General features: G+C 37.2%; 2 protein-coding genes across 7 annotated transcripts; one reads left to right on the plus strand and one right to left on the minus strand.

Annotated features, from left to right (window-relative positions):
• Positions 1 to 1039: 1039 nt before the first annotated feature.
• On the minus strand, positions 1040 to 10917 carry pomgnt1 (protein O-linked mannose N-acetylglucosaminyltransferase 1 (beta 1,2-)). 5 transcript variants are annotated; one of them, XM_079460977.1, is made up of 22 exons: positions 10783 to 10912; positions 10380 to 10454; positions 9615 to 9717; positions 9300 to 9415; positions 9108 to 9173; positions 8877 to 8990; positions 8582 to 8699; positions 8331 to 8429; positions 8092 to 8219; positions 7893 to 7963; positions 5833 to 5908; positions 5629 to 5712; positions 5450 to 5491; positions 5293 to 5351; positions 4884 to 4956; positions 4590 to 4718; positions 4063 to 4188; positions 3804 to 3868; positions 3637 to 3681; positions 3420 to 3555; positions 2806 to 2915; positions 1040 to 2380 (listed from the first exon to the last, which is right to left on the minus strand). In XM_079460977.1, exons 4-22 carry the CDS (start codon positions 9396 to 9398, stop codon positions 2299 to 2301), a joined length of 1722 nt encoding a protein of 573 aa, XP_079317103.1. In that variant the 5' UTR covers positions 9399 to 9415; positions 9615 to 9717; positions 10380 to 10454; positions 10783 to 10912; the 3' UTR covers positions 1040 to 2298. The 5 variants fall into 5 exon arrangements, with proteins under 5 accessions (XP_079317103.1, XP_079317106.1, XP_079317105.1 ...); XM_079460980.1 differs by having other exon boundaries at positions 10258 to 10454; positions 10783 to 10905; XM_079460979.1 differs by having other exon boundaries at positions 10192 to 10454; positions 10783 to 10904.
• A 3069-nt stretch (positions 10918 to 13986) lies between these two features.
• LOC306896016 (uncharacterized protein) lies at positions 13987 to 15765 on the plus strand. Of its 2 annotated transcripts, none has more exons than XM_079459659.1 (5): positions 13987 to 14050; positions 14285 to 14311; positions 14739 to 14777; positions 14854 to 14941; positions 15305 to 15765. In XM_079459659.1, the coding sequence occupies exons 1-5, from the start codon at positions 14020 to 14022 to the stop codon at positions 15450 to 15452; spliced, it is 333 nt and encodes a 110-aa protein (XP_079315785.1). In that variant the 5' UTR covers positions 13987 to 14019; the 3' UTR covers positions 15453 to 15765. The 2 variants fall into 2 exon arrangements, 1 of the variants encoding a protein (XP_079315785.1); XR_013786861.1 differs by having other exon boundaries at positions 13988 to 14050; positions 14285 to 14659; positions 15305 to 15764.
• The last annotated feature ends 8394 nt before the right edge of the window (positions 15766 to 24159 follow it).

Below are 24159 nucleotides of genomic sequence, written 5' to 3' on the forward strand. Positions count from 1 at the left end.
ATATATTAACTATTTTCCTTATGACTGTTAGTGATATAAAAATGTTAATGAAATCACAATATCATAGAAGCAATATTTATTTGCATTGAGAGTTCAAATAACAAAGGCTGTTTTCATTTCAGCCATTCATGTGTAAAACTGTAGGAAAAAGAGAAAATATCTTTGTCAAGAATTTTAATTTCAAGTATGTTCAAGTATATTTCTGCACTCATCCCTTACCCATCAAAGTTACACAGTAGCCTGGTTAGTGCCCTACAAGTCACTACTGAGTGGTAGAAAAAAGCATGTATAAACTATTTCAACTTTTATCCATTAAAAGCTTTTACATATAATTGACTTTTGTGTGATGTGACTTGTGGTTCAATTCAGTTGTATAATATGGCTGTATCGAAAGGAAATACAGTAGTTGTAAATACACATTTCAAGCATTTCAGTCACACTATACACTTCAGTCCATAACACACCATGTAGACAGTCCAGCTTGTGGTGTACATCATTATGAAATCAACCCCACTTGCATCAAACCTCAGCACACATTTAGACAGGAGATGAGCCACACAGTAAATTTGCATTGATTTCAATAACCACACAATTTGCTTTGTGGCTGCTTCAAATTTCCACACAGTTTGCTTGGTGTGCTGTCTGGTTATCTAACACAACATTTAAAATGCATAAAACAACATTATTGTTTTATATATAACAAATTAAGAGACTACTCCAATTTTACATTTCAATTCAGCATTTCGAGACGTATTGTGGCTATTTCAGTCCAGCGTTTCTTAAATTTTAACAAGACATGTAAAAAAATGTGATAAGAATCGTTCTGGTCACATAACCTACATATTTATTTTTACTTTAACTTTAATAAATGCTGAAAAACTATATTGCTCATTGTATGTCATGTTACTTAATGCATTAACGGATGTTAAAAAATATGACCTTACTGTGAAGCGTGCCCCAAATATTATAATCTACAATATTGTCCACCCAATGGACACCTATTACTTTGCACCAATCAGATCATTCAACAAGCTCATAAAATGGAGAAAGCGTTTTTTAAAGAAAACCATTTTATTTTGAATCTGAAAACAAACCATTTTCAACTACTTAGATACAAAACTAAAGCAAGAAGCCTGTTGGCGTATTTGATAAACAGAACTTCATCTTGAAAGTAAAATGATGTGTGACATCTATAATCTGGTATTGCACATGTTACAGACACTATAAAAATGTTAAGTGGTAAATACAATGTTTGTTGTACCAATATTGTGAATCTCATCCATGAAATTATATGACCATTATTGCATGAAATATTAATGTTTCACAATTCTCCTCAAATACAGTAGCTAGTGTTAACACCGGACACGTCAATGAAGCAGCTGAGATTGCATCGATTGTGTCTCAAGATCTCCCCCTTGCTCTTAAGGCTATTAAGTGGTTGTGTGGACCCATACATCTTCTCATTTAAGAGGAACACATCCCCACTAGTTCTCTGGCAATGAGAATTAGCTGGAGAGCATTTTTAGTCCACAACATCGCTCATTTCTTGTCTAAATACATCAAAGTCAGTTAAAATAAAGTTTGTAGTATTGGGAAACTCTTACAGTACCCATCATTAAAACCACAGCATCCCAATAATAATACTTAAAAATACCACGACAATCATTTGCTTTAAAAAATATATGACTGTAGATTATTTTTATATGTAAACAAATTCAAGCCTTTCTATCTAAACGTATTGTTCTTGTGTAAAAGTAATTTCATTAAAAAATTTAACTTGTTGATATTGACAAAATAAATAAACATAAGTTAAAACATGTTCAGGACAGGCCAAAGCACATCAGTAGTGTTACTAAAAAGCCTCACGCCTGCCATATCCTCTAAATCCCTTTCTATCTCCATTTGATGTATCTGCCGTCACGTCCAGTAACTCAAACCGTCGACTGGCCTTTACTCTGGTACCAATAAGTCTTTTAAAAACATTAATTCTTTTCTAGTGGAAAAACCTCCCAGCATAAACACATATGAAATTTCATGACCTCATAAACACACACCAACAGAGGGAAGATTCCGTTACACGCCATTTCAGAAGATCTCACATCACTCTAGTTTAAAAGAGCCTGAAGGTCAGAAGATACCAGTAGCACAGGACAGTTCAGAGGTTCATCCCACAATTCACGCTCTTCTTCTTATGATGATGGCCTGAAGAGTAACATAGGGCCCAGTATCGGCCTGACGCAGGCCTTGTATGACAAGGGTTTGAAAAGGCCCCCGGTTAGGATAAGGACGGTAGTATTTCTAAATCGGTTCCACAGGAGGTCCCTCCTCTTTAGGTGCTGGCTCCAAATGAATGGGAGTGACATTATTGGGCTTCCTAACACTGGGGGGGAAGATGCCAATAAGGTTACATACTGTACACAAAAGTAGACATGGCCTTAGGTATAGGTATAATATGTGTGACATTATTTGATAATACACATGCATTCAAATGAGAGATGCTACCGATTAATCAGCGTGATATCTGCCGATACAGATTCTGAAGCTGATTGTTGGCGGATATATCGTTGCATCTCTAACTTAAATAAAACGTGGAATATATTATATAGAAAATAAAAGATCTACGATTGAAATGAACAGAACTGTCTAATCAAGTCAATGATCTTTAAACATCTATTAAACTACATTTCATATGATAGGAATTTATCAGAATTTTTGTAATCTTTAAACAGCATCACAGAAGATTCATTTCATGGTTTTTAAAGTTAGATAGCCACTAGTTCCACAATGTTGTTAATATATACTTACGAGTAGGGTGAGATTGGAACAGCCACTACTAAGACGTGGTTCTTTTTTCTGAAGAGCCTCCACAGTCCTTTGTGATAACCTCGTACATCCAGGTCCCACACATGCAGGCACTGTAAACAGTAAACAAGATAAAGCCTCTACCCAATACTACGGTTTTATTATCCCTGCCTACGTTTTATATGTTTCTTTCTTCATTCCTTCTCTCTGTATTTACGACAAGTCGTTGATATCCATACTTGCAGGCCCTGAATCGCGGGATATAAACTGTGCTACTTTAGCTTACTGTTGTTGAGGAAAAGATATCACAGCTTCCCTAAGCTTCAAAAACCAGGGACCTGATAAGTATATGAATCATGTTTATTTGTCTTATCGACTCAAAGTTTCATTTTTTAAACAGAACTACAAAACCTAAAAACCAAATCTGTGTCTTACGGTATTGTGAGGTTCGGCAAACTTTTAGTCCTTTATGTTTTCTCATATGTTCAGCGTGAGAAAGTCACTTTTGACTTACAGATGATGACATCATTCTTATTTCACTGCAGGTGATGAAATGTGATCCATTGATTCAGTCAAGACTGTATTTAAACCAAAGTTAGATTTGTGGACAGTATTACCTTTGCCAGTTCGGTCCAGGTGTTTGTGTCTGTTTCCTCCTCCATTTTGATGAACATCACAAAGATCTTTCCCTCAGTGTCCGGGATAAATGAGTCTTCACATGGGTTTTTACTGTGGTCCAGGACATCAGCTTCACTGCAGACACACAATGTTGTAATATTGAAGTATTAATGTGTAACATTAAGTGAAACAGTAGCATCGTCACAGAATATTTACCGTAGCAGGTTCTGGATTTCAATCTCATAAGCATCTTTCTTCAAGCTGTAAAAATGAAAAAAGAAATCACTATTTAGCTAATGTGCAGGATATAAATGAGATCTAAAGACAATACGGAAAGATATTTCAGCTTAATGTAATCAGTTAATGGAAAAAACTATCGATACCTGTCAATGTTTTTCATCTGTACATTTGGAATGGTGTTGAACTTGTGCTTTTTAAAGTAAACTTCCTGTCAAGAAATATGGGCAACAATTTGGTACAAGACATCGTTTCCATTTCTAATATTTCCAAATTCTATAATTGAAAGTAACGTCACATTAATAGAATCCTAAATTCAGCTCCCAACAATAAGAGACTGGATAAAAATATATTTTTATAATAAAGATTATAATTGTTTATAAAAATTATCGCCATTTCACTTACATGGAAGTAACCATTCATGTTCAGGCCAATGATACCAAAGTGATATGAGCGAGAGACATCAGGGATAATACACTCTCTCCCTTTCCTCTGTTCTGGCATCCGCATCCACATATCCCAATCCCATAGCTGAAGGACAATAAAACAGATGGATGGAATAAGGAAAGTTAATAGAGGCATGCTTCATAAATGTAGCTGATATTTGAAACATTAAAGCAGGGCTGTCCAAAGTCGGTCCTGGAGGGCCGGTGTCCTGCAAAGTTAAGCTTCAACCCTAATCAAACACACCTGAACCAGCTAATCAAGGTCTCGGTAGGCAGACTAGAAACTTCAAGACAGGTTGTTGAGCCAAGTTAGAGCTAAACTCTGCAGGACACCGGCCCTCCAGGACCGACTTTGGACACCCCTGCATTAAAGTCTCAATAAAATAAGCAGTAGTGACAATTTTCTTATCCTAGTTTAATAATTTTGTATGCGTTTAACCTAAATACATGGCAAATATCAATTAATAGAGGAATTAGCTGCCTCACTTTTTCAGGAGTCGGCCACTTGGGTTCCAGTTCATCCTTGTAAATGCTTTTTTTAAGCACCCAGCCGAGGCCAGGCATACTTTCTACTCTGTAGAGCAAAGATGGATCCTCTGCTGTGTGTTCATAGCCCTGAAAAATAAAACAGCACATCTTAGAAGTCACAGCTTCGAAGTTCAAATACTTTATGTAAATTTGGCAGCGATCCTTTCAGGTTTGACCACCAACATTATAAGGACTTCGGAAAAGTAAAAAAAGTATCAATGAACATATTTAGGAAGATTTCTTTTCACTCACTTGGTCATTCCAGGCTGAGATACAGTACAGACCGTCATCTTCACGCAACAAATGGATGGTTTGGCTGAGAAAGCTGAAAAAAAGACTGTACTGTTAATGTTTGTTACTCAAGCATCTAGAACTAAAACAAGCATCTACACTAAAACTAAAACAAAATTCTGTCTAATTTTGTGTATGTAGAACACAAAGAAGATATTTTGGCCCAGTTGTTTTGAGTTCATACAATAGAAGTCAATGATGTGACCAATATTATTCAAAATATATTTTCTGTGTCCTGCAGAAGAAATAGGCTGAGTAAATAATGAAACAATTTTCCTTTTAGCAAAAATGTATATTGTGGGAATGTGCTACCCTCTAGTGGAGGTCTTCCAGTATGACAAGATGCACATTTACAACAATTATTCTATACCTGAAGAAATCTATTGAAATGTCAAGATCCTCCTCCAGGATAATGGCAAAATCAGCATCCTAAAAACAAAATGTTTCAAAACCTTTTAAGCATTCAAACGCTATTTCACTATATAATATATGCTTTTATCTACCCATAGAAGTACATCTACACTCACTGGATGCAGATTGAAGGTTGCAGTCAAACTGGCTTTGTAGTGCTGTGGAAAAAATATATAGACAATTGTGTCTTGCTGTTATGCATCTCTTGACAGCAAACATGATGAAAACAATAATTCATAAGAAGCCATCCTGTAACCATCAGTTTGTTGTTAATCCTCTATACCAAAGAAATCACCTGTGATACTCTAGCATTCTTAATACTGATAGGCGTATGCTGAATTCCTTTGAGACCAAAAAGCTCCACCACATCCATAGGCTCCTAAACCACCAAAACACATTTGTGAAAATGTAACCCCTCTTATACTACGGTGTAATAACAAAAGATGTGGAAAAATATGAATACATTGAAGAAGAGAGGAAAAGTTTGAAGAGAAGTTACCTCATAATACCCATCGATATAAACAGTGATCATCTGTGGATTGACACCATGGGAGGAGAGCAAAGAGCGTAACATTCTACAGAAACAAACATTTGATGATTTATTTACAAAATTCAAATTTTCCAATAGAAAATAACTAAAACACAATAGTTAGCTACAAAATATATACATGTCAATTTGTACAGTTTTTGTTTATTTGCAATGTACCAGATATATCGTTATCAATGATATAAGCCTAAAACTTACTTGTGCTAAATATACACTAAAACAATGTTGCCACATGAAAATAAAAATTACCACAATAATAATAAACCGCAGAATTGTACAAGAACTAAAAAAGGGGAACTCAAAAGTTTGTTACACTGTGTAATGAAGTAATTATTAAAGTTATGGCTTGGTAAAAACATACATTATTCAATTTTAATTTATCTTCAGTTCAAAGAAAAATCCCAGAATCGATTCTTAGGGCGGTTTCACATTAGCACTTATGGTGTGAACTGTACCACAAACTGTGGTTCATGTGAACTCCAGGACGCTTCGCTGCTGATATCAACGCAATCGAACCAAATCTGGTAGAGATTTCTGTAGAGCGTGACTGTATATCTCATTTCTGTTCGCCTTCAACGTTCTTAAGAGCATTTGCAGTAAATTCGTAAGACAGACAAGTGTCTTTACTTACTGAAGCTTTGGAAACAAAACTAACTGTTCAAAAACATAAATGTATAAAAGTGAACAAGCAATGTTATGCATTTTTCCACCTTATCGAGGCTAGTCATTACAAGCGACGGTAAAGTAATTCAAATCCATTGTTTGGGCTATACCAAAGATATCAATATTAAAAAGGGCCTACTCAGACAGTCAGTTTTTGTATATCTCATGTTAATCTAGAGTACTTATAATAGTACTCAAGAATAGTATCGTATCCTTAAAATATCAGTCGAGTCTTTAGTTTGATCCCAGTTATAAAAGACAGATACTGCTCTACGATTATTTCCGAAAACATGCGACGTGTGTGTGTGGTGGGGAGGAGGCAGAACTAAAGCACGTGCGCACACATTGCCAACAAAAAACAGCCCGTTTCACTTGCCGCGTGAAGTGAAAGTGACTTGTGTGCATGCTCCTTCTCCCGCTCTCCTTGGTTAATGCGTGGGCATGGCGCATGCTTTTCCCGGAGAATTGTCCAATAAGGGACTAAGAAAAGTTACGTAACGATTTTTCATGTTCGAAAAAACTTGACGAAACCTGTATGAACACTGGGGGAGTGTATTGAGCACAGAAATACAACGTCATACGTCCAACTCGTTTTTTGACAAGTCGACCATGTTTAGCATGAGAAGACAGCACGTTTAACATTGTCAATAAGTCAGAATGCATGAAACACCGTCACAGGGCCGCTTTAACAAAATGTGCTACTGCCATTACAATTAATGGCGAGGAATGAAATGCTCAACATGTCTACTCTAGCAAAGGAAGTCCCGCCTTCAGTAAAACGAGCCAATCGTCAATCAGTAAAGACTGATCTTGTGATGTGCTTGCCAGCCTGTGCGCAATAGGAAAAGCTGATTTTTAGCACAATTTAAGCTTAGTAAACCAAAGTCATGATTCAGATCATGTCATGTTTAACTATTGATTGAAAATATGCGGTTTAATTTAACAGCGATTTTAGAAATATTGGGCTTCCCCATTCAAACAGATAGGACTGTGGACTTAAGTGGACTATTACGTGAATAGCTGCCCAAAGGTGTTGCAAACATGGCTGCCGAGAGGCGCGACGTCCGTAAACAGACTTTGGCTATACTATTAACGTGAATGTGTATGTGTATTTCATTAATAAGGCGTGGGGGGATTCAGTATATAGATTAATATGGATTCCATGACTGCAAAACTGATATTTTAAATGAAATACTGATAATTTAGCAAAATCGATTAGAATTGAAACCATATAAAAAGGCAATGAATTGGATCTACAAAATGGTCTCAAAACCCAGCCCTATTTAAAGTCAATATACTAAACTGCACATGATTTGGTAGAACCCATAGAAATTCTAAAGTCTACTGACCTATAGAGATAGTTTGGTCTATTTCCAGCTATAACGGCAACTGGGATGTTGAAGACGTTGTTTTTAGGCAGCTAGAAATGACACAGAGATCATTTAGTCAACAAAAAAACGTGTTTCTTATCATGAGGTATTACATATTTTAAAAACCTTTATACAGTTTATTTCTGAAACAACACAAAGTGAAAGGATGTGGTCTTACTGGGTCTGGATTGAATTCTATAGTTGCTGGATCTTTGCAGCTACAAATGCTCCCATATCCTTCCACTTTACTGCAGAAAAGTTTCCTCCGGCGGTTCAGTTCTGTATCAGCCCAATGACACTCCGCCTCTGAAATGATTGATTAAAGTCATATTGTATAGAATATTGATAAAAGAAAAACCATGGAGTAGGGAGGTCAGGAGAGGGTCAGAAGAATGACTATGAAAAAGGCAGGAATACCTTCAGAAGCAGTTAGCTGAACCTCAGTTTTCAACAGCACGGGATCGCCCCACGTAGAAAGAGCTGGAGACTTAGAGTGCTTCTCCCCAAACACTTGACCTGAACAAATAATAATGTGTTTTATAAATAGTGAACAGTGTGTATACAAATATATGTTAAAGTACATGTATTGTGCAAAATGGACATACTGTATAGTGTACAAGTGAATGAGACAGACAAGACGATAAAAAGTGAACAAATATTGTCCCCACCTCCCTTCTTCACAACCAGAGTCCACATATCTCTCCAGCCTAATGTGATAGCCACCTGACTTCCCAAACCTTTCAAAAGGTTCTTCGCAGCCTCTTTCAGATGGAAAGTACCCTCATCCTTAAAAGACCAAGAAGTGTACTTACATTAGTAATCAAAAACAATAAAAGTTCCTCCTTAACTGGTAAAGCATGGTGCTTACAAACCAAATATTGTGGGTTTGACACCATATTCTTTACTGTAACTTGCTTTGAATAAAAGTGTACACATAAATATACTGTATATAACAAACATTACCTTAATAGTGAAGATGAGGATTCTTCCACGTGTGACCATATTGAGCAAGAGGATCATAGCTTCATCCTCATGAGGAGAATATGTGTCAAATACTCTTTTGGCCATCACATGACCCTAAAAAAACATTGCAGCAAAGTGTTGTCATACAACCATTACCAGTTACTAAACAAAATAATGGTAAAAGCAATAGACAGCTTAAAACGATAATGATATTCCAAGACGTGAGCTTACAGTGGCCTGATTTAGAACTATAACGTGTATGCCTCTGCCTTGCTCCCTAATCTCATCTTCTAACACCTGCAAAAGAAATATGACCTGGAGTAAATAACACAGTTCAGTATTTTGAAGCCATTTATAGATGTTAATTGTATTGTCTGTTAATATGACTGTCTGTCATATCACACAAGGCACAAAATCACTTACGGTGGTGCCATCAACTGCCACATAGACCTTAGAGCGACTTGAGTACACTTCAATGTCCAAAATCTTCCTCCCGCTGGCTGGTCTGCGTGGAGTCTCCATGTTGGGCAGTGCATCGTCTGAAAAAATTAAGAACGAGAGCCAAGATATAGTGTTACAAATCGCACAACTATAAAAAGATGAGCTTTTTAAAACCACAAATTTCTGACACAGGCAGCATGTTTTATTTAAACGCATATTAACGAAGTGATCCCCAAATGAGTAGGATTCTTTCAACTCGCTGACAGATTAATTGAGAAACAGGTGGGTCAATATTACCGTAATCTTGAGCCGCATCATCCTCATCCGCAACTCTTCTCGTATCAAGAATGAGTTTGATATTCACAAAAACTGTGATCAGTAGAAAGAGAACAGCACTGGCCTGCAAATACAGACACAAAGAAACTTAGTTACAGTAAATGAAAAGACAAAGCGTTCAAAGATTATGGTCACAATCTTATCTGGAGTGTATGCTTACATGTTTGATTGAATACAAAAATAATTGTGTAGACAAACTAAAATGATAAATAAATAAATAATATATATATAAATGTTTGACATGCATGATTTGGATTGAATATTGAAGCAAACCAGCTGGCGAGCCCTCAGAACTGATGGTAACTACTTGAATGATCATATTAATGAAGATGGTTCATAAAATGTTAAGAAAAGTACATTTTTACAAATTGTATGTAAAGGACGACTACTCGAGGATGCATTTTGAAATCTTATTAGATTAGTTATATTTGTGTCATTCCCGTAGTTTTGATGGGTTTAATATTACTCAAAAATGTGGGGAAAATATGAATACAGACAAGTGACTTTAAACAGTAGTGTACGTCCAAGTAATGCTTACTCGAATCTGTAAAACACAACAACCCCCACTGTAAACGTGGATAATCTCATGAAGTGACGTGCTGACCTGGCAGATTCGTCGTACTGCCCTTTTGTTAGTGAGCCTGTATTTCCAGGTGAGGTAGAAGCTGCGCTGCTGGCGGGGGATGAAGGGTTTGGCTTTAGGGTTGGGTGTCCAGGTGTCCATACCTGCAGTCCGTCCCACTGCTCCAGAGCTCAACACCTGCCTGCATCCGACTGCACCTGCGATCACGTCTTCTTCATCTACACAACAAAGCGAATCACGATTGTTGTTAGAAATGGGCATAATAAGGCATGACGTTACATCGACGCAGGTGGAACAACTTTAATGCATCAGCTACAAAAACATGGCTAAACTGCACAAGTCAGCCAAAAATTAAAGCACGTGCACGCGCTAATGGCACGAATATGTTATTAAATAATGACTCGTCCAGATATGTGTATACGAGGTACAATAGTAGTGGTAACGTTATCTGCAGGGAACTGCAGTTGAACAGTTTCAAAGAGCTATTTTTGTTGACACTGACATTTTTGTTGACTGTAACCACAACACAAAATATAAGCTGTTTACCTCAGCAGAATGTCATATGGCCGTGGAAGTGACTCCAAAAATCGTCAGAAAATATGACTGTAGTGTAGTTCGATCACGTTAAGTACCGTTTGGCCATATGCGGAGAATGAGTGTTGTGAAGCCAGAGAGCAGGGAGATTAACGCTGGTGTCTTTTTCAAAATAAAAGCTCTATACGATCGTGAACAAATGGTTAAGATTCCTCGTAAATGATATCAAACAAATACATACCTAACTAGAACAAACAAACAAGAAATTAATTCATTGAAAATCAAGCGTCTAATTAATGTATATTGTAGTCGAACCAGTGGTCGAGATGCTTTGGGGGGAACCTAGTTGAGGACAAGCAATATTATATTATTAGTATTAATATTTAATGACCCTTTTTTACGGTTTTGAAGCATATATGCAGAAACCTCCACTGCGTGGATAAAAGATGTCATGAATCTGCCTTCATGTCATGTCTATTCTTGGTCTTGAGGCAGATTCATGACAAAGTCTTGTGTTTTATGTGAGAGAGAGATGTTGGCTATCGGCTTTCTATGCTCTCTCTCTGGTCCGTGTCTTTGTTCCCGCCATCTCGTTTCCTCGTTAACCTTCCCTGAGTGTTTCATTACCCGCACCTGACCCTTGTCAATTATCCTGTGTTTGTTTCCCCTATAAGACATCCTCGTGTTCATTGTCCAGGGACCCGTTTCAATAAGGAGGTTCAAGCAACACTGAGTTAAAATATGAACTCTGAGTTGATTTACTCAGATAATCGCTACTCTGAGTTTTCTGTTTCAGAACAGCTGGTTTCAATGAGTTCAATCCACTCTGAGTAAGTTCACTCGAGGTTACGCGTGTTCATCGCGGCTTTAAAAAGCCATCATCAATTGAGCAAAGATAACATGATTCACCATGGCAACGCCACGTGACAAAAAGCGTTCCGTTTATTTCTCGCCAATAGAATAGGAGGCACTGTATATATATATGTGTGTGTATATATAAACATTTACATGTAAGATATACATATATATATATATATGTATATATATAAACACATATATACCTTCGATTTTTGTCATGTAGGTGCAATCCTTCTGCAATAAAGAGAACATGGCAGCAGCTGAAAATAAAATATAAAAACATCATTCAGTCCGGTGAGTTTAAATGCTCTTGCTTTTAGGATGTCTGACTGGGAAATGTTTGATATATTTAAAAAACTGGCTTTGAAAGTTATGAGGATATGAGAACCGAGCACTGTGGCTATAGAAGACTGGCGATGCTTGCCCCTGCTCCAGCTTTGTGTAACGGAGTGAAGAGCTGTGCAGTGTGTAAGCGGCACTCCCAGACTAACAGAGACGCTCTACGGCTCATCGTTAGAGCGCCCATCTCTCATTCGGGCCAACGTCGGATCGAAGACCGCGCGAGTGGGACCTTTTAAATGTGCACCCAATCACATTGGGAAATCCTAAAGGGTATTTGAATTATTAGAGTTGGCAGCAAGAGCACATTTATTTGATCAGCTTATTCAGAAAGACGTTCACCATTCACCTGCAATCTTATGAAACTCCTATTTGATGGTTCTCACAGTAAACTTAACACACATGTATATAAAGTGCTTGAGAGCGATGCACACTTTTCTTACTGCTCTGCATACAGTTGCCTTGCTAACGTGTTCTGCATCCCCGGTGTTATAAAGAAAGCTTCCATTAGTAAAGAAACGTAAAGCCATACAGAGAATCTGCTCAGATGTAAGAGCGCAGCCACGACGAGTGAGGTTTGTGATGTAAGGATGAAGCAGATTATGAATATATTTAATGGACTGTAAAGAAAAACTGTGCCGCTCAAATAAAGAATCCTCCGGATATGATAAAACATCCAAACGGGGCTTCACCATATATTCTCTACCGACGTAAATTTAACTCTCTCTGAATGAATGCAGCTTCCTCATCTACGGGTACTGAATAAACGGACATTTAATGTCTGTGTTACGAACTTGTGCGCGATTAAGGAAAACGAATGAAAAAACAAACGGCGAAGGCAATTTCAACACCACTCGCGCTTCTAAAAGGGGCGGAGATTGAAACAAACCTCGGGTTAGTGAAATAAAACCTGCTCCTGACCAGGTTAGGTTCACAGAGTAGGTTACTATGGTTACTCACTCTAAGTATAAGATACCTTGATTTCTGAAACAGGCTTGACTTACCCCGCGGTCACGGGTTTGATATACCTCGCGTTCTGAAACTGAAAACCCAGAGTATCCCGTTTTCTGGGGTTAATTTACTCTGAGTTTGCACTTACCCTGCTTTCTGAAACGGGTCCCTGTGCTCGTTCAATGTATACTTGTACTTGCTGTACATGTTCCCTGCTAGTGTGTATTTCAAGTTCCTAGTTCCCGTATCGTGTATGTTTAGTTCAAGTTCCTTGTTTGTATTTCTAGTAGTTTGTTTTTCTAGTAGTTTGTTTTTCTAGTAGTTTGTTTTTCTAGTAGTTTGTTTTTGCCCCATGTGGGAAGTATTTGTTTTCTGTTTTTGAATTTAGTTTAGTTAGTGTTTTCCCCATCGAGGGTGTTTATGTTTTGTTCCTGTTTTATTATTAAAACTCTTGTTAACCCTGTCATCATCCCTACGTCTGCCTGCACTTGGGTTCTCCTTACCACGTTCCTGACAAAAAGATGGAAATCATCTACATTCTGAACTGAATGGGAAATTTCATTCCCTGGACTCGGTCCCCAGAGGCCCCCAAATTCCATACCCCCTTTAAGTCATGTTTGATTTACCAGTGATAAGTTGTCTTTCCTCTGCTGTTTGTCATTAGCAGTCGTGGAAAGTGACTAACAAAGAACAAGCTCAAAATTGCAGCATGCATGTACCTTGGAACAAAAAATACCACCAAAAATAAATGTAGGCCTATAAGGTCTTTAAACTATTTGATATAATTTGTTTGTAAAAGTGTGGCAGTAATAAGAACTGCAACAGAGAGATACACATTTACAAATGTTTTTGGTGTTTATGTTGTTTCTTTCTTTTTGAACCATTTCTATTATCACTTTAGTAAAACAAATGGAACTTTATATAGTCTATACACAGTTCACAAGGTCAGCCAGAATCCCAGTTTTCAAACTGCATGTGAACGGATTTATCAGTTTATCTGAAGTAAGCGGAAAAGGAGGGGTAAATAAGTGACTTTAAATGTTCTGTTGGATGTTGCAGTTCTTATTTCCCTCTTACTGTATATAAGGACTACTGGATAATATGAGAGCCCTATTGGTTGTTGTTTGTTTAGGTGAGCTTTTAAGATGAAATTATTTCCATAATACATTCCAGTTACTTATTCCACTGCATGTTGCCCATAGGCAGAACTAATTGAATTTATGTGTTGCTGATTGTAACTGATCAAAAGTGTTTGTTAGTATATGAGCGAGGGATGCAAGAGGTGTGTGTAACAGTCATGTACATAGTTAGAAGATACAAATTGTGTGATTGTAATATATTGTTGTTGCCTTATTTTCATTTTCAGTGATGATCACACGTGGAGCAACTGAAAGTAAGAATATCTCATTTTAGCATTTATATACTTTCATGCACTTGCCAAAGGCTTTTATCCATAGTGGCAGCACAAGAAAAAGGCAAGAAAAGCAACTCGGCATCACTGTTAACTGTAAGAACATCATTGTTAAAAAACACCATTGAAAAATCAATACAATTCTCATACAAAACCAGGGTGATGTGTTTTATATCTCTGATAATATTCTAAAAAAATGGGGTCCAAGTCCTGTCACTAAATGGCACTCGGATGACAATTGAGAATTTCACCCAAGCAGATGAGGGCATCTACAAGTGTGCTATCGCCAATTCAACTTTGGAGAGTCAAGGAACTGGCTTTCAGTTAGAGGTGCAAGGTCTTAATATAGTCACTGCGTGTATGGAATTTCATGTTTTAATGCTGTGACTTAGTAAACTTGTCTTTGTAGAGAACTCAACAACTTCAAATGACGGAAAGCCATCTTCAGGTATATCTTGATGAAATACCTGTCATACTGTACTATAAAGCACCTGTGTCACAAAAATATTTTGTTGGCTATTTAGGATCCCTGGTGTGGTTGTCAGGGCTCTTTATAATCGTGGTTCTTCTGATAGTTCTTCCTGTGCTCTGGCTGATGTTTCCAGGTTTTAGGTAGAGTTTAATTCATTCAGTTTCACAAACTGTAAAGAATAAAAGGTAGCAACTGGCAGTTCTTTAGGATATTCATGTTAAAATAGAATAGATTTATTCGTTTGTTACTGGGTTTTGAAAATATCTAACCAATACAACACAGTATTTAATTATTTAAAAAATACAGTGTTTTTTTCCAATTCCGAGGTTTCGGAAGGACATCAATGATTCATTGGTAAACTGTCCCTTTAATGGGTGTCTAATTGGTTTTAAGATTCGAGTTTACAGCACATATGTTTATCAGTGTATGATATTCATTTCACTACTTTTATATTACATAACCTTCTATAAATTTAAATTGTGTTTTTTTTTCATGATTTTCAGAGAGAGATGTTTAAATGGGGCATCTAGAAGAGAAAGGATTCAACAGGAAATGCCTAAAACCAAGCAGGACGTGACTGAAATCCAGTGGGATCTTCCCTGGATGGAGATGGACAATCTGTTGGACAAGCAACAACATACTGGCAGCTAAACATTCTTCTAAAAAATTTCAGATATTCCTTTGCGTGTTTTTCAAGTCAGAAAATAAGCACTGTGGTCCATATGTAATGGAAAATATGACAGGTGAATAATAGACATTGATATTTACTGTACATTAATAATATGTTTGTATGTCTTTAAAATCTTATTTAATCAAACCTACTGTATCATATATTGTGATATCAACACTATACTTAAAGCATAGTGAACATTGAAATAAATGTCTAAGTCTAAATGTTACATCAATTTACATGTGTAAATGTTACTTAGCTTTATTTTAGGAAATACACTTAAGTGCTTATTTTAATGTGTCCTGGATTGTCTTGTCAACTTTGGTATAGTAGACGTGCTCGGCTACAAATCGTTTAGTTTCGGATTTATGATTACGAGTGCCCCCAAGCGCTCATGCGACTGCGTCAAGTAGCCTACAAACACATTTAAGCAGCGTGTAGGATTGCACAAATCCTAATCTGGCATACGATGTCATTCGAATAGTATCCAGATGGACTCTAGAGATTCTTTCAGCGTCAACAGGTATTTAGCATATTCAATTTCCGCCTTTCCCACACCTAACCTTATGTCTAACAGCAGATGACTCTTCATGGGATAGCAGTTTTCACGTCACCTTTAGTAGGCCTAAATGGCGGACGGTCACCTAAAGGCGGATTTAACAAGGTCTCGATGAAACCCTGTTTTTATTTTCCAACATTGTGATTTTATATTTCTTCTTATATACCTGCGCAGGTTCTGATTAGTTGGTCAGAACCTGTTTAATAGTTAACCTATATCTTTAGTAGGCGTGTAGTAGCCTACTTCCTGTGTTTTAACAACTGATGGTGTGTGGACGAGTACTAAATGTTTATTAAAATAAACCGATACTTGTAATAATGTCTCAAGTTCACAGACAGTCATACAGTATTTCCCAAGACATAATAGACAAAATAACACTAGAGGGCAGCATGTTTTAGCATTGTCCTGCCTGCAAGACAAGCTTTCTATGGCATTTAAATATCATCAATATTTCCGTTCCTTTTATTCTTTTCAGAGCTGGTGTTCATATCGTCTATTATACAGTATATATGTATATTATTATATATATAGGGCACCATATGAAGAAAAAATTAAGATTATTTAAATAAATTCTGGATGAACATGAAAATATAATCAAACCAATCAGCACGGAGCAGACGCTATATAAAGCCATAACTCGCCTGTGTCCTGTGTTGTGACAGTTTTTGCTGCATCCCTTCTCCCCCCATCACCCCACTCTCTACTGCATCCCTTCTCCCCCATCACCCCACTCGCCCCAGTAAAAGGCGGGGGCACTCTGGGTTCAGGACGAAATTTCGAACTTGGAGCCCTCCCCTCGGACATCATGCCAAATGCTTTATCATATCTGATTACATGTTAATGTAAACCCGTAAAATGAATATAAAAGATACAGTGGCATATTCCTTAGTGGGCATCAACATGCATGATGTTCTGAGGTATGTGTTGTGCTCTGTACCCCTTTATAAATGCGACTGAAGTGTGTGTTTTCCTTTCTCTCTCCCTCTCTTTCTCTCTGTATGGTGTTGTGTTTTAGCCAGCTGCTGGGTGACAGAAGATCAGCAGCAGGGGTCTTGCCATTACAGTGCCCTGTCTGGCTTCTCTTGCTAATGACTGGTAGTTTGAGAGGGGCACCTTGGAGACGTGGGTCGAAGGGCAAATTGTTGCCATGTTGACCTTTTGGCTAAAAGAGCGTTTAAAAAATATTAAAATTGTTCATAGTTTCTCTCATAATAAGGACTATACCAGAGAAGTATTGTCAATTATTGTCAATTTACATACTAATGTATAAGGCCTAAAGGTGACCCCAAACGTAACACTTTCACAACATTAAATCTGTTAATATTAATGTATTTTATAACAAAATATCCAACCAAGTTGCACTCGTTATAAACTCTTTTCATACAAAACATTTCAAACAAAGTTTGTTGAATTTTTTAGTTTTGATGCCCTAAACAGATATATTGTTAAAAATAGTGTAGTTTCACAAACTACATATTAATGATTAACTAGTCCCTCTCTGCAAATTCTTTGCAAATCTATCAAAAATTATCCCTACATCAACGGATTCATTGCAAAGTCATCAATAAAGTCTCTTAGAAGAGTTCCCTTTAGTTCTTATAAAAAGTGCTAGTTTATTTTGTTTATATATGAATTAAATGTAGACATTTTAAAGTGTGATCTAAATACTTTTTTATGAGAACTCTACACTCTTAAAGATAAAGGTGATACCCCGGAAATTTTTGGTCTTTCTGTTCTTTGTGGCAAAAAAGGTTTTTCAGATTATAAAAAAATAAGAAAGGCATACGGTGCATTCCAAATGGGATAAATCTACCTCCAAAGTGCACTTTTCTGAATGAAAACAATCATGGCCGGCATATTGAAGGATTGACCAAAGTGCTTATAACTGGCCACTTTAAAGGGCCCTTCCGATTTCAAAGGGTACAACTGAGGGACACTTCAGGCCCCCACGATTCTTTGCGCATGATTCTTTGCGTGGCGACGGCAACTCCTTATGGGCACGGGATGATGACGCAGAAGGGCACTTGAATATATCATGGTTCATAACCATGTTTTTCTAGGATGAACTATAACCATGTTTTTCTATAGATAAACTGAGATTTCATTACACCATTTTGCACAATGAGTCTACTTCTACTAGTATTACGTGTACAGACTCGTACACAAATAAACCAAAGACCAGAGGTTATCAAGCGATATAGTCACTTTCACATAATTTCTCTCATGGGGCACTTTGCAGTTTCTGCATTTCAACCACGTTTCGTTCAGCAGTCCTGAGACCTGAGAGGATGCTAAATAATGTAATTAGAAATAAATGTAATGCTTAATGTAAAGTAAATCAAACTGCAAAGAGCAAACACTGACGAATTGAAGTAAAACTACTGTATATGAACTATGTTGTATTTGAAGCTGCAACTATGATTGAATAAATTAATCCAATATTTGATCAAAAATTATTCAGTAGAACCTGGTGCATTTCTCTTGTACTAGCAGGCTTGTACTAGAAAGGCCATTATAGGACACACACTATAGAAAAAAGAGAACATTTAGCTACAGTATATGATAAGTGTTTCACTATGGAGCATTCAGTTCTCATTCATGACAGATGGGAATGGGTGGCGAAACCTGGTTGAGGTTGCCATGGTGATTTAGTTACGGTGCAAACGGTTGAATGAGAGTGAGGTATCTAAATGCATTTTTATATAAGAACAGTATAGCCACTCTCATTCCATCATGCTTTGGACACCTCTCACCCAGCTACATTTCAAACAGTGACACCAACGGTGCACATTGTCATTCTCCAGAACCTTACATATGGCCTCCAAGCTGGAGGTCTTCACCCCTGTGATGAGCTACGCAAAACCCCAATCGTTGAATTGACTGGCTGTTAATCTCACACTAAAACGTTCCGTTATGAATTACTAAACCACCCATTTTTATTATTCTTTTTTTTACTGTAAGTTTAGGTTTACAAAGGTCATCTGCTTATTGCATTGTGCTTATAGCCTGTGTTTATTAAATGTGGTTTCACAAAATTCTCTTTTCATATTCACTTTCTGCCTTTTCATGTCAATCCAGAGGAATCTTTCTAAATCCAATACATTTGAAAGCATTTCCTATTTTACAGTATATGGCCAACAACATTAGAGACACTTCAAGAGCACGAAGAAGCATAGTAAGGAAACCGAGCAGGAGAGAGATCCACAAGCATAATGGTGAAATTATAGAAATACGTTTTCTAGATGCAAGAGGAAATTAATTGTTAGGTGGAAAGGGAGTTTTCGATTCTTTATTGAGTCTCACTATTAAACACAACTAAACATATTCTGGGCTAGGAGGTTTTTGTTATTTTGCTGCATGGGTACTCAACTTTCAGTTGTGTCAATAACACAATTTTATTTAACAACATTTTAACAATTAGTGTCTGATAAAACAAAATAAAAATATGAAACATCCGCATGCTCTCATTTATTTGTGGTCTTAGAGGACTGAATAAAATCCAACAGCAACATATTTAATATGGAGATCTCTCGTGGAAAGACCATTTGCTAGTTTTTACTATTCATCATATGCTATGCACTATGGCCCGGTTTCACAAACAAGGTTTAAGGCTATACCCAGACTCAAAGTAATTTTGAGCGGTCTTAACTTTAAATCACTTGCCCTGACATAACTTAAATATATCAGTGACATTGTTTTGTCTCAAGAGGCACATCGGTAATGTTTTTCTAAGGTATTTTAGGCAAAATTCTTAAATGGCAAAGTCCTGGCTTAGGCTAAACCTTATCTGTGAAAGAGGGGCTAAATATACTAAATATCAGAAATAGCAAAAGATACACAAATAGGGAGATTATTTTGAGAGTGTTGGAGCCTAACAGCTAAAATATTTAGGCAGTGGATTACAAACACCAAAGACGGTTTAGGCTCCCCTCTTTCCCCATTGATGAAAATTGGCTTAAGGTGTCAAATAATACTGTAAGGTGGCAGAGTACTTTAAATGAATCTGAAGAGTTTATGTAACTCTATCAGCATTTTCAGTACTTGTTGGAACTATGTTGTCACTGGCTTGAGCAAATCATTTCAGATAATAAGTAATCTGTATTATATTAATATATAATAATGAATCAAACAAGTATCTGGAAAACATAAAAATGTCAAGAGGTTTGGCAGTTACATTTAAATATAAATACTATAACACATGAAACGAGTTAAAGAAATGTGACATTATTGATGCTTCTTTTTTTTACAAATACAATGCAATTTTACAAAAAAATTTGAATGTTAAAAAAAAATTAAGAAAAAGTACTTAACTAGCAGACTTAGATGCTCCTCTTTCCTTGCTCTGCACAGTACCTGTGCGGGGAGGGTCAATGGGGGGAAGACGATAGGCGTCTGCAGAGTCTAGTTCCATTCTGGGAGAAGAGGTGCTCTGACAGGGGAGAGTATGCACTTGTCCTGGTTGACCCGTAGGCCCAATCGATCAAGGTGCCAGCGCACAAGATCCCTGTGGGTAGGCAACAAACCCTGTGAGTGAGCAAAGATAGGTCAGTCGTCAAGATAGTTAAGGATACGCACGCCCTGCTCCCGGGGGGAGCGAGGGCAGCCTCCACGACTCCAAGGCACAGGGAGGCAGGGCCAGGCCGAATGGAGTAGGTTGTACTGGTATGCCCGACCCTCAATTGCAAACCGAATAAACGTGTCCAGGTACCAAGAGTCTGTCTGTGGGCTGTGGGGAAGGCCGTGCAGTGCAGTGCACAAACACCAGGACGAGTTCCGCTGCTCTGCGTTATAGATCCAGTAAGAAGAACTGTAGATCAGCATAAGAATCGCAGGTTCCGAAGAACAAAAAGGTGAATGAATGGGCACGTCCCATTCGCCAAGTTCATTGGCCTTTTCAAAGTATAATCGGAGATGATAGTTTCTCAAGTCGAACCCCACTCTGTCAGTCTTGACACAACGTCAAAGAACGAAAGGGAACTCACTGTTTGTTTATATTTTATAGTATTAGTAGAGCGGTATTAAGAATTTGTGGAAATTAGATATTTATCTTGTTTATTATAACATTATAAAAAGGCTTATTTTATTCATTAACATAAACAGTTCTTTAATCTTGTAATAAGGAGCTATTACCATTAGTTCCGATAAAACAATGGCACTTTAATCTTTCTAAACGCTTCACACAATTACAGAGAACTCATTGTTGAAGTATTATAATCCTTACCCATTAAGTACTTTTTATATTTCAGGTGAATAAAAACATTGTGTGAGTACCCCAGTGTAAATTACCCATAGCAGTCTTTAATGTATGGATTGCTGTCTGTAGGTTGGAAATAGCTGTTTGTGGTTTTTAAAAACGTACGTGACTTATCATTCACTTCCAGGGAGCACATGCATGTTAAAATGTAATTGTAATATGTAAATAGAAAACCGCAGACTTTCAGTATATCAAAATTCATTTCCTGACCTTTCCAGTAGATTATCAAACATCCCAGTTTCAATGTTGTTAGTACAATACAATACACTCTAACTTCCTCTGCAAGAAAACTCTAATGCATTTAGTAATCACATTCATTATTTTATTCATATGGATAGTGATGGCAAGTAAGAGAAGCACACATGATGGACTTAATCCCAAAACGGACCTACTGTTTTTCTATACTGTCCATTGTCCATTAGATTTAGTCCAATGCAATGCATTTCCTCTTGACATGCACACATACTTCCTTGCTTACTGTAAAAGTATATGCAAATTCCAAAACATTTAAGTGGGTGAAATAGATAATTACATATTCCTTTGTGTGGCTGTATAGCAGAGGATCTTTAATTAGATTTGACAGCACTTTCCAAGATGCCCCCCTAATGTGGTTCCCCAGTGTTGGGGTCTCTACTGTGGGACCAGAGTCAATTGTTGGCAAATTCCTAGGTGAAATGTGTTACACAGAATTGCAAATGTCTGTCAGCTGACCTTGACATGAAGACATTCGTCAGGGATGCTGTGAAGCCTGCAATGACTGAGAGCAGAGGTTAAATGATTGTGGATTGTGGGAATGCAAGAGGAAATATTTGGAAGACATTACTTATTATATATTTTTTTAAGTAGGATGAACTGTAAATCATCAAGAGTTTGTATTTTTTCCTCGGCAGCCAAAATAAAATGGTTGGTTAGCCATGCAGGTAAGTTAGCCATTCTGCACTGAATCCAAAAAGCATAGGCACAATTAAATGCGTTATAGTCCATGCGCAAGCTTTCGAATTTCAGGTCAGATATTTTATATATACAAGATCTTGCATTTAAGGGGCTGTGGGATAAGCTTTGTCTATATTTCTCATTAAACAACATTAAATGCATAGTCAGAATTAATGTTTCATTTTTAGATTACAGGATCTGTAAAACTATGAATAATGTCTTGATATTATGGAAATAGGACGATACACATGATATAGCCTACAGAACATTATAATGTAAAGACAATAATAATAAAAACACATTTTATTTGAAGACGCCTTTCAAAACAATCAAGGACGTACAATTGAGTGGTAATTATAAAACTAAGAGCAGCAATTATTGATAGTTAAGAATGATCAGGAAAAGCTAATCTAAACAAACACGTTTTAAGACGTGATTTAAAATTGGTCAGGAATAAAGTTTTAAAGATGAGGATAGGTCCAGCTTAATTCCCCAGACCCCATGTTGACTAAACGAACAGAAGGTTCCACGAGAGAATAAGATGAAGATGATCTAAGAGTACGTTTTAGGGTGGAGATACGAAGCTTTAAAAGTGAGAAGCATATTCTTGCTCGATGTTTAACCAGAAGCCAGTGTAAATTATCGAGGACTGGAGCAGGGGCGTAGCTACATGGTAGCCATGGGTGGCCCCGGCTACCCCTGAGTGATGGATGGCCACCTATTTGGCCACCTCGGTTGTGCTAATCATTTTTAAAATGTGTGTCGGAGTTTACAGAGTACTGCCGCGCAAATCATTTAGCGTATGCAGTGAAACCATTATTCTCACGTTAACATTATGTCATTAACTGACGCAGTGACGCAAACGGTCTGAGTGCTATAGCTGAACAGCTGCTAACCGCTTAATCATTAGTGACAGTGTACAACGGAGGTTCATCGCGAACCGAAAGATCAGGTCAGAAAAATCTGTCTTCTTAACTTGATCAACAAACTATGTGATGTGAAGATTTGGTGTAGATTACAGTAGAAGCTAAATCATTTCTATATGTAAGGATCTTTTGGTTACACTAATAAAATCACTGGGTCTTATCTGGCTACTTCTAAAAAAAGAGCTGGAGAGATATGCTCAATGGAAGAAGTTCAGGTGACTATAAGAGCAGCTGAGATCTAGACCAATTGAAGTTATTAAGAAGTTTGTATGGTAACCCAAACAGAAGAAAGTTACAATAACCAATATGTGAAGTAATTAAAGCATGTACGAAAGTAACTGTGGAATTGGATGTATGGAAAGGACAAAGATGGATGATATTTCTTAGGTGGAAATAAGCAGACCAAGTAATATTATTTACATACTTTTCAAAAGTCAGTGTACAGTGTAGGTATATGTTAAATAAAAGAGGGCCTGAGACAGAGCCTTGAGGAACACCAACGGTAACAGCTCAGGAGTAAGATCTGAAGTTTTTAAGTTTGACAAATTGGGTGCGCCCAGAGAAATAGGATCTGAACCTGTTAACCAGTGATACCTACAGATGATAGTCTGTCTAAAATTACTTGGTGAGAAATAGTATCGATAGCTCTGCTAAATAGAGTAAAATAAGGATGGGAGGATGGGATGAGCCCGGAATCAGCTACCCTCAGCAGGTCATTAACAAATTCTTTCCATGGCAGTCTCTACTATGTAATGAGCGAAAACCGGAATGTCATTTTTCAAACGGGCTATTCTTTAAAAAGTGGGAGTAACCCTGAGAGACAATAACCTTTTCCAAAATATTTGAAATAAATGAAATAGGGCGAAAACTGGCCAAATTATTAGGTTCACTTCCCAGTTTCTTAGGACTTGGAGTTATTACAGCAACCTCTAGAGTTGAAGTGACCACACCAGACGTGAGAGAGGAATGTATAATATCAGTGACTGTACCAGATAGAGAAGATACGCAAGCTTTAA

Source organism: Barbatula barbatula, assembly GCF_947034865.1.
Source record: "Barbatula barbatula genome assembly, chromosome: 7".
Taxonomy (NCBI): domain Eukaryota; kingdom Metazoa; phylum Chordata; class Actinopteri; order Cypriniformes; family Nemacheilidae; genus Barbatula; species Barbatula barbatula.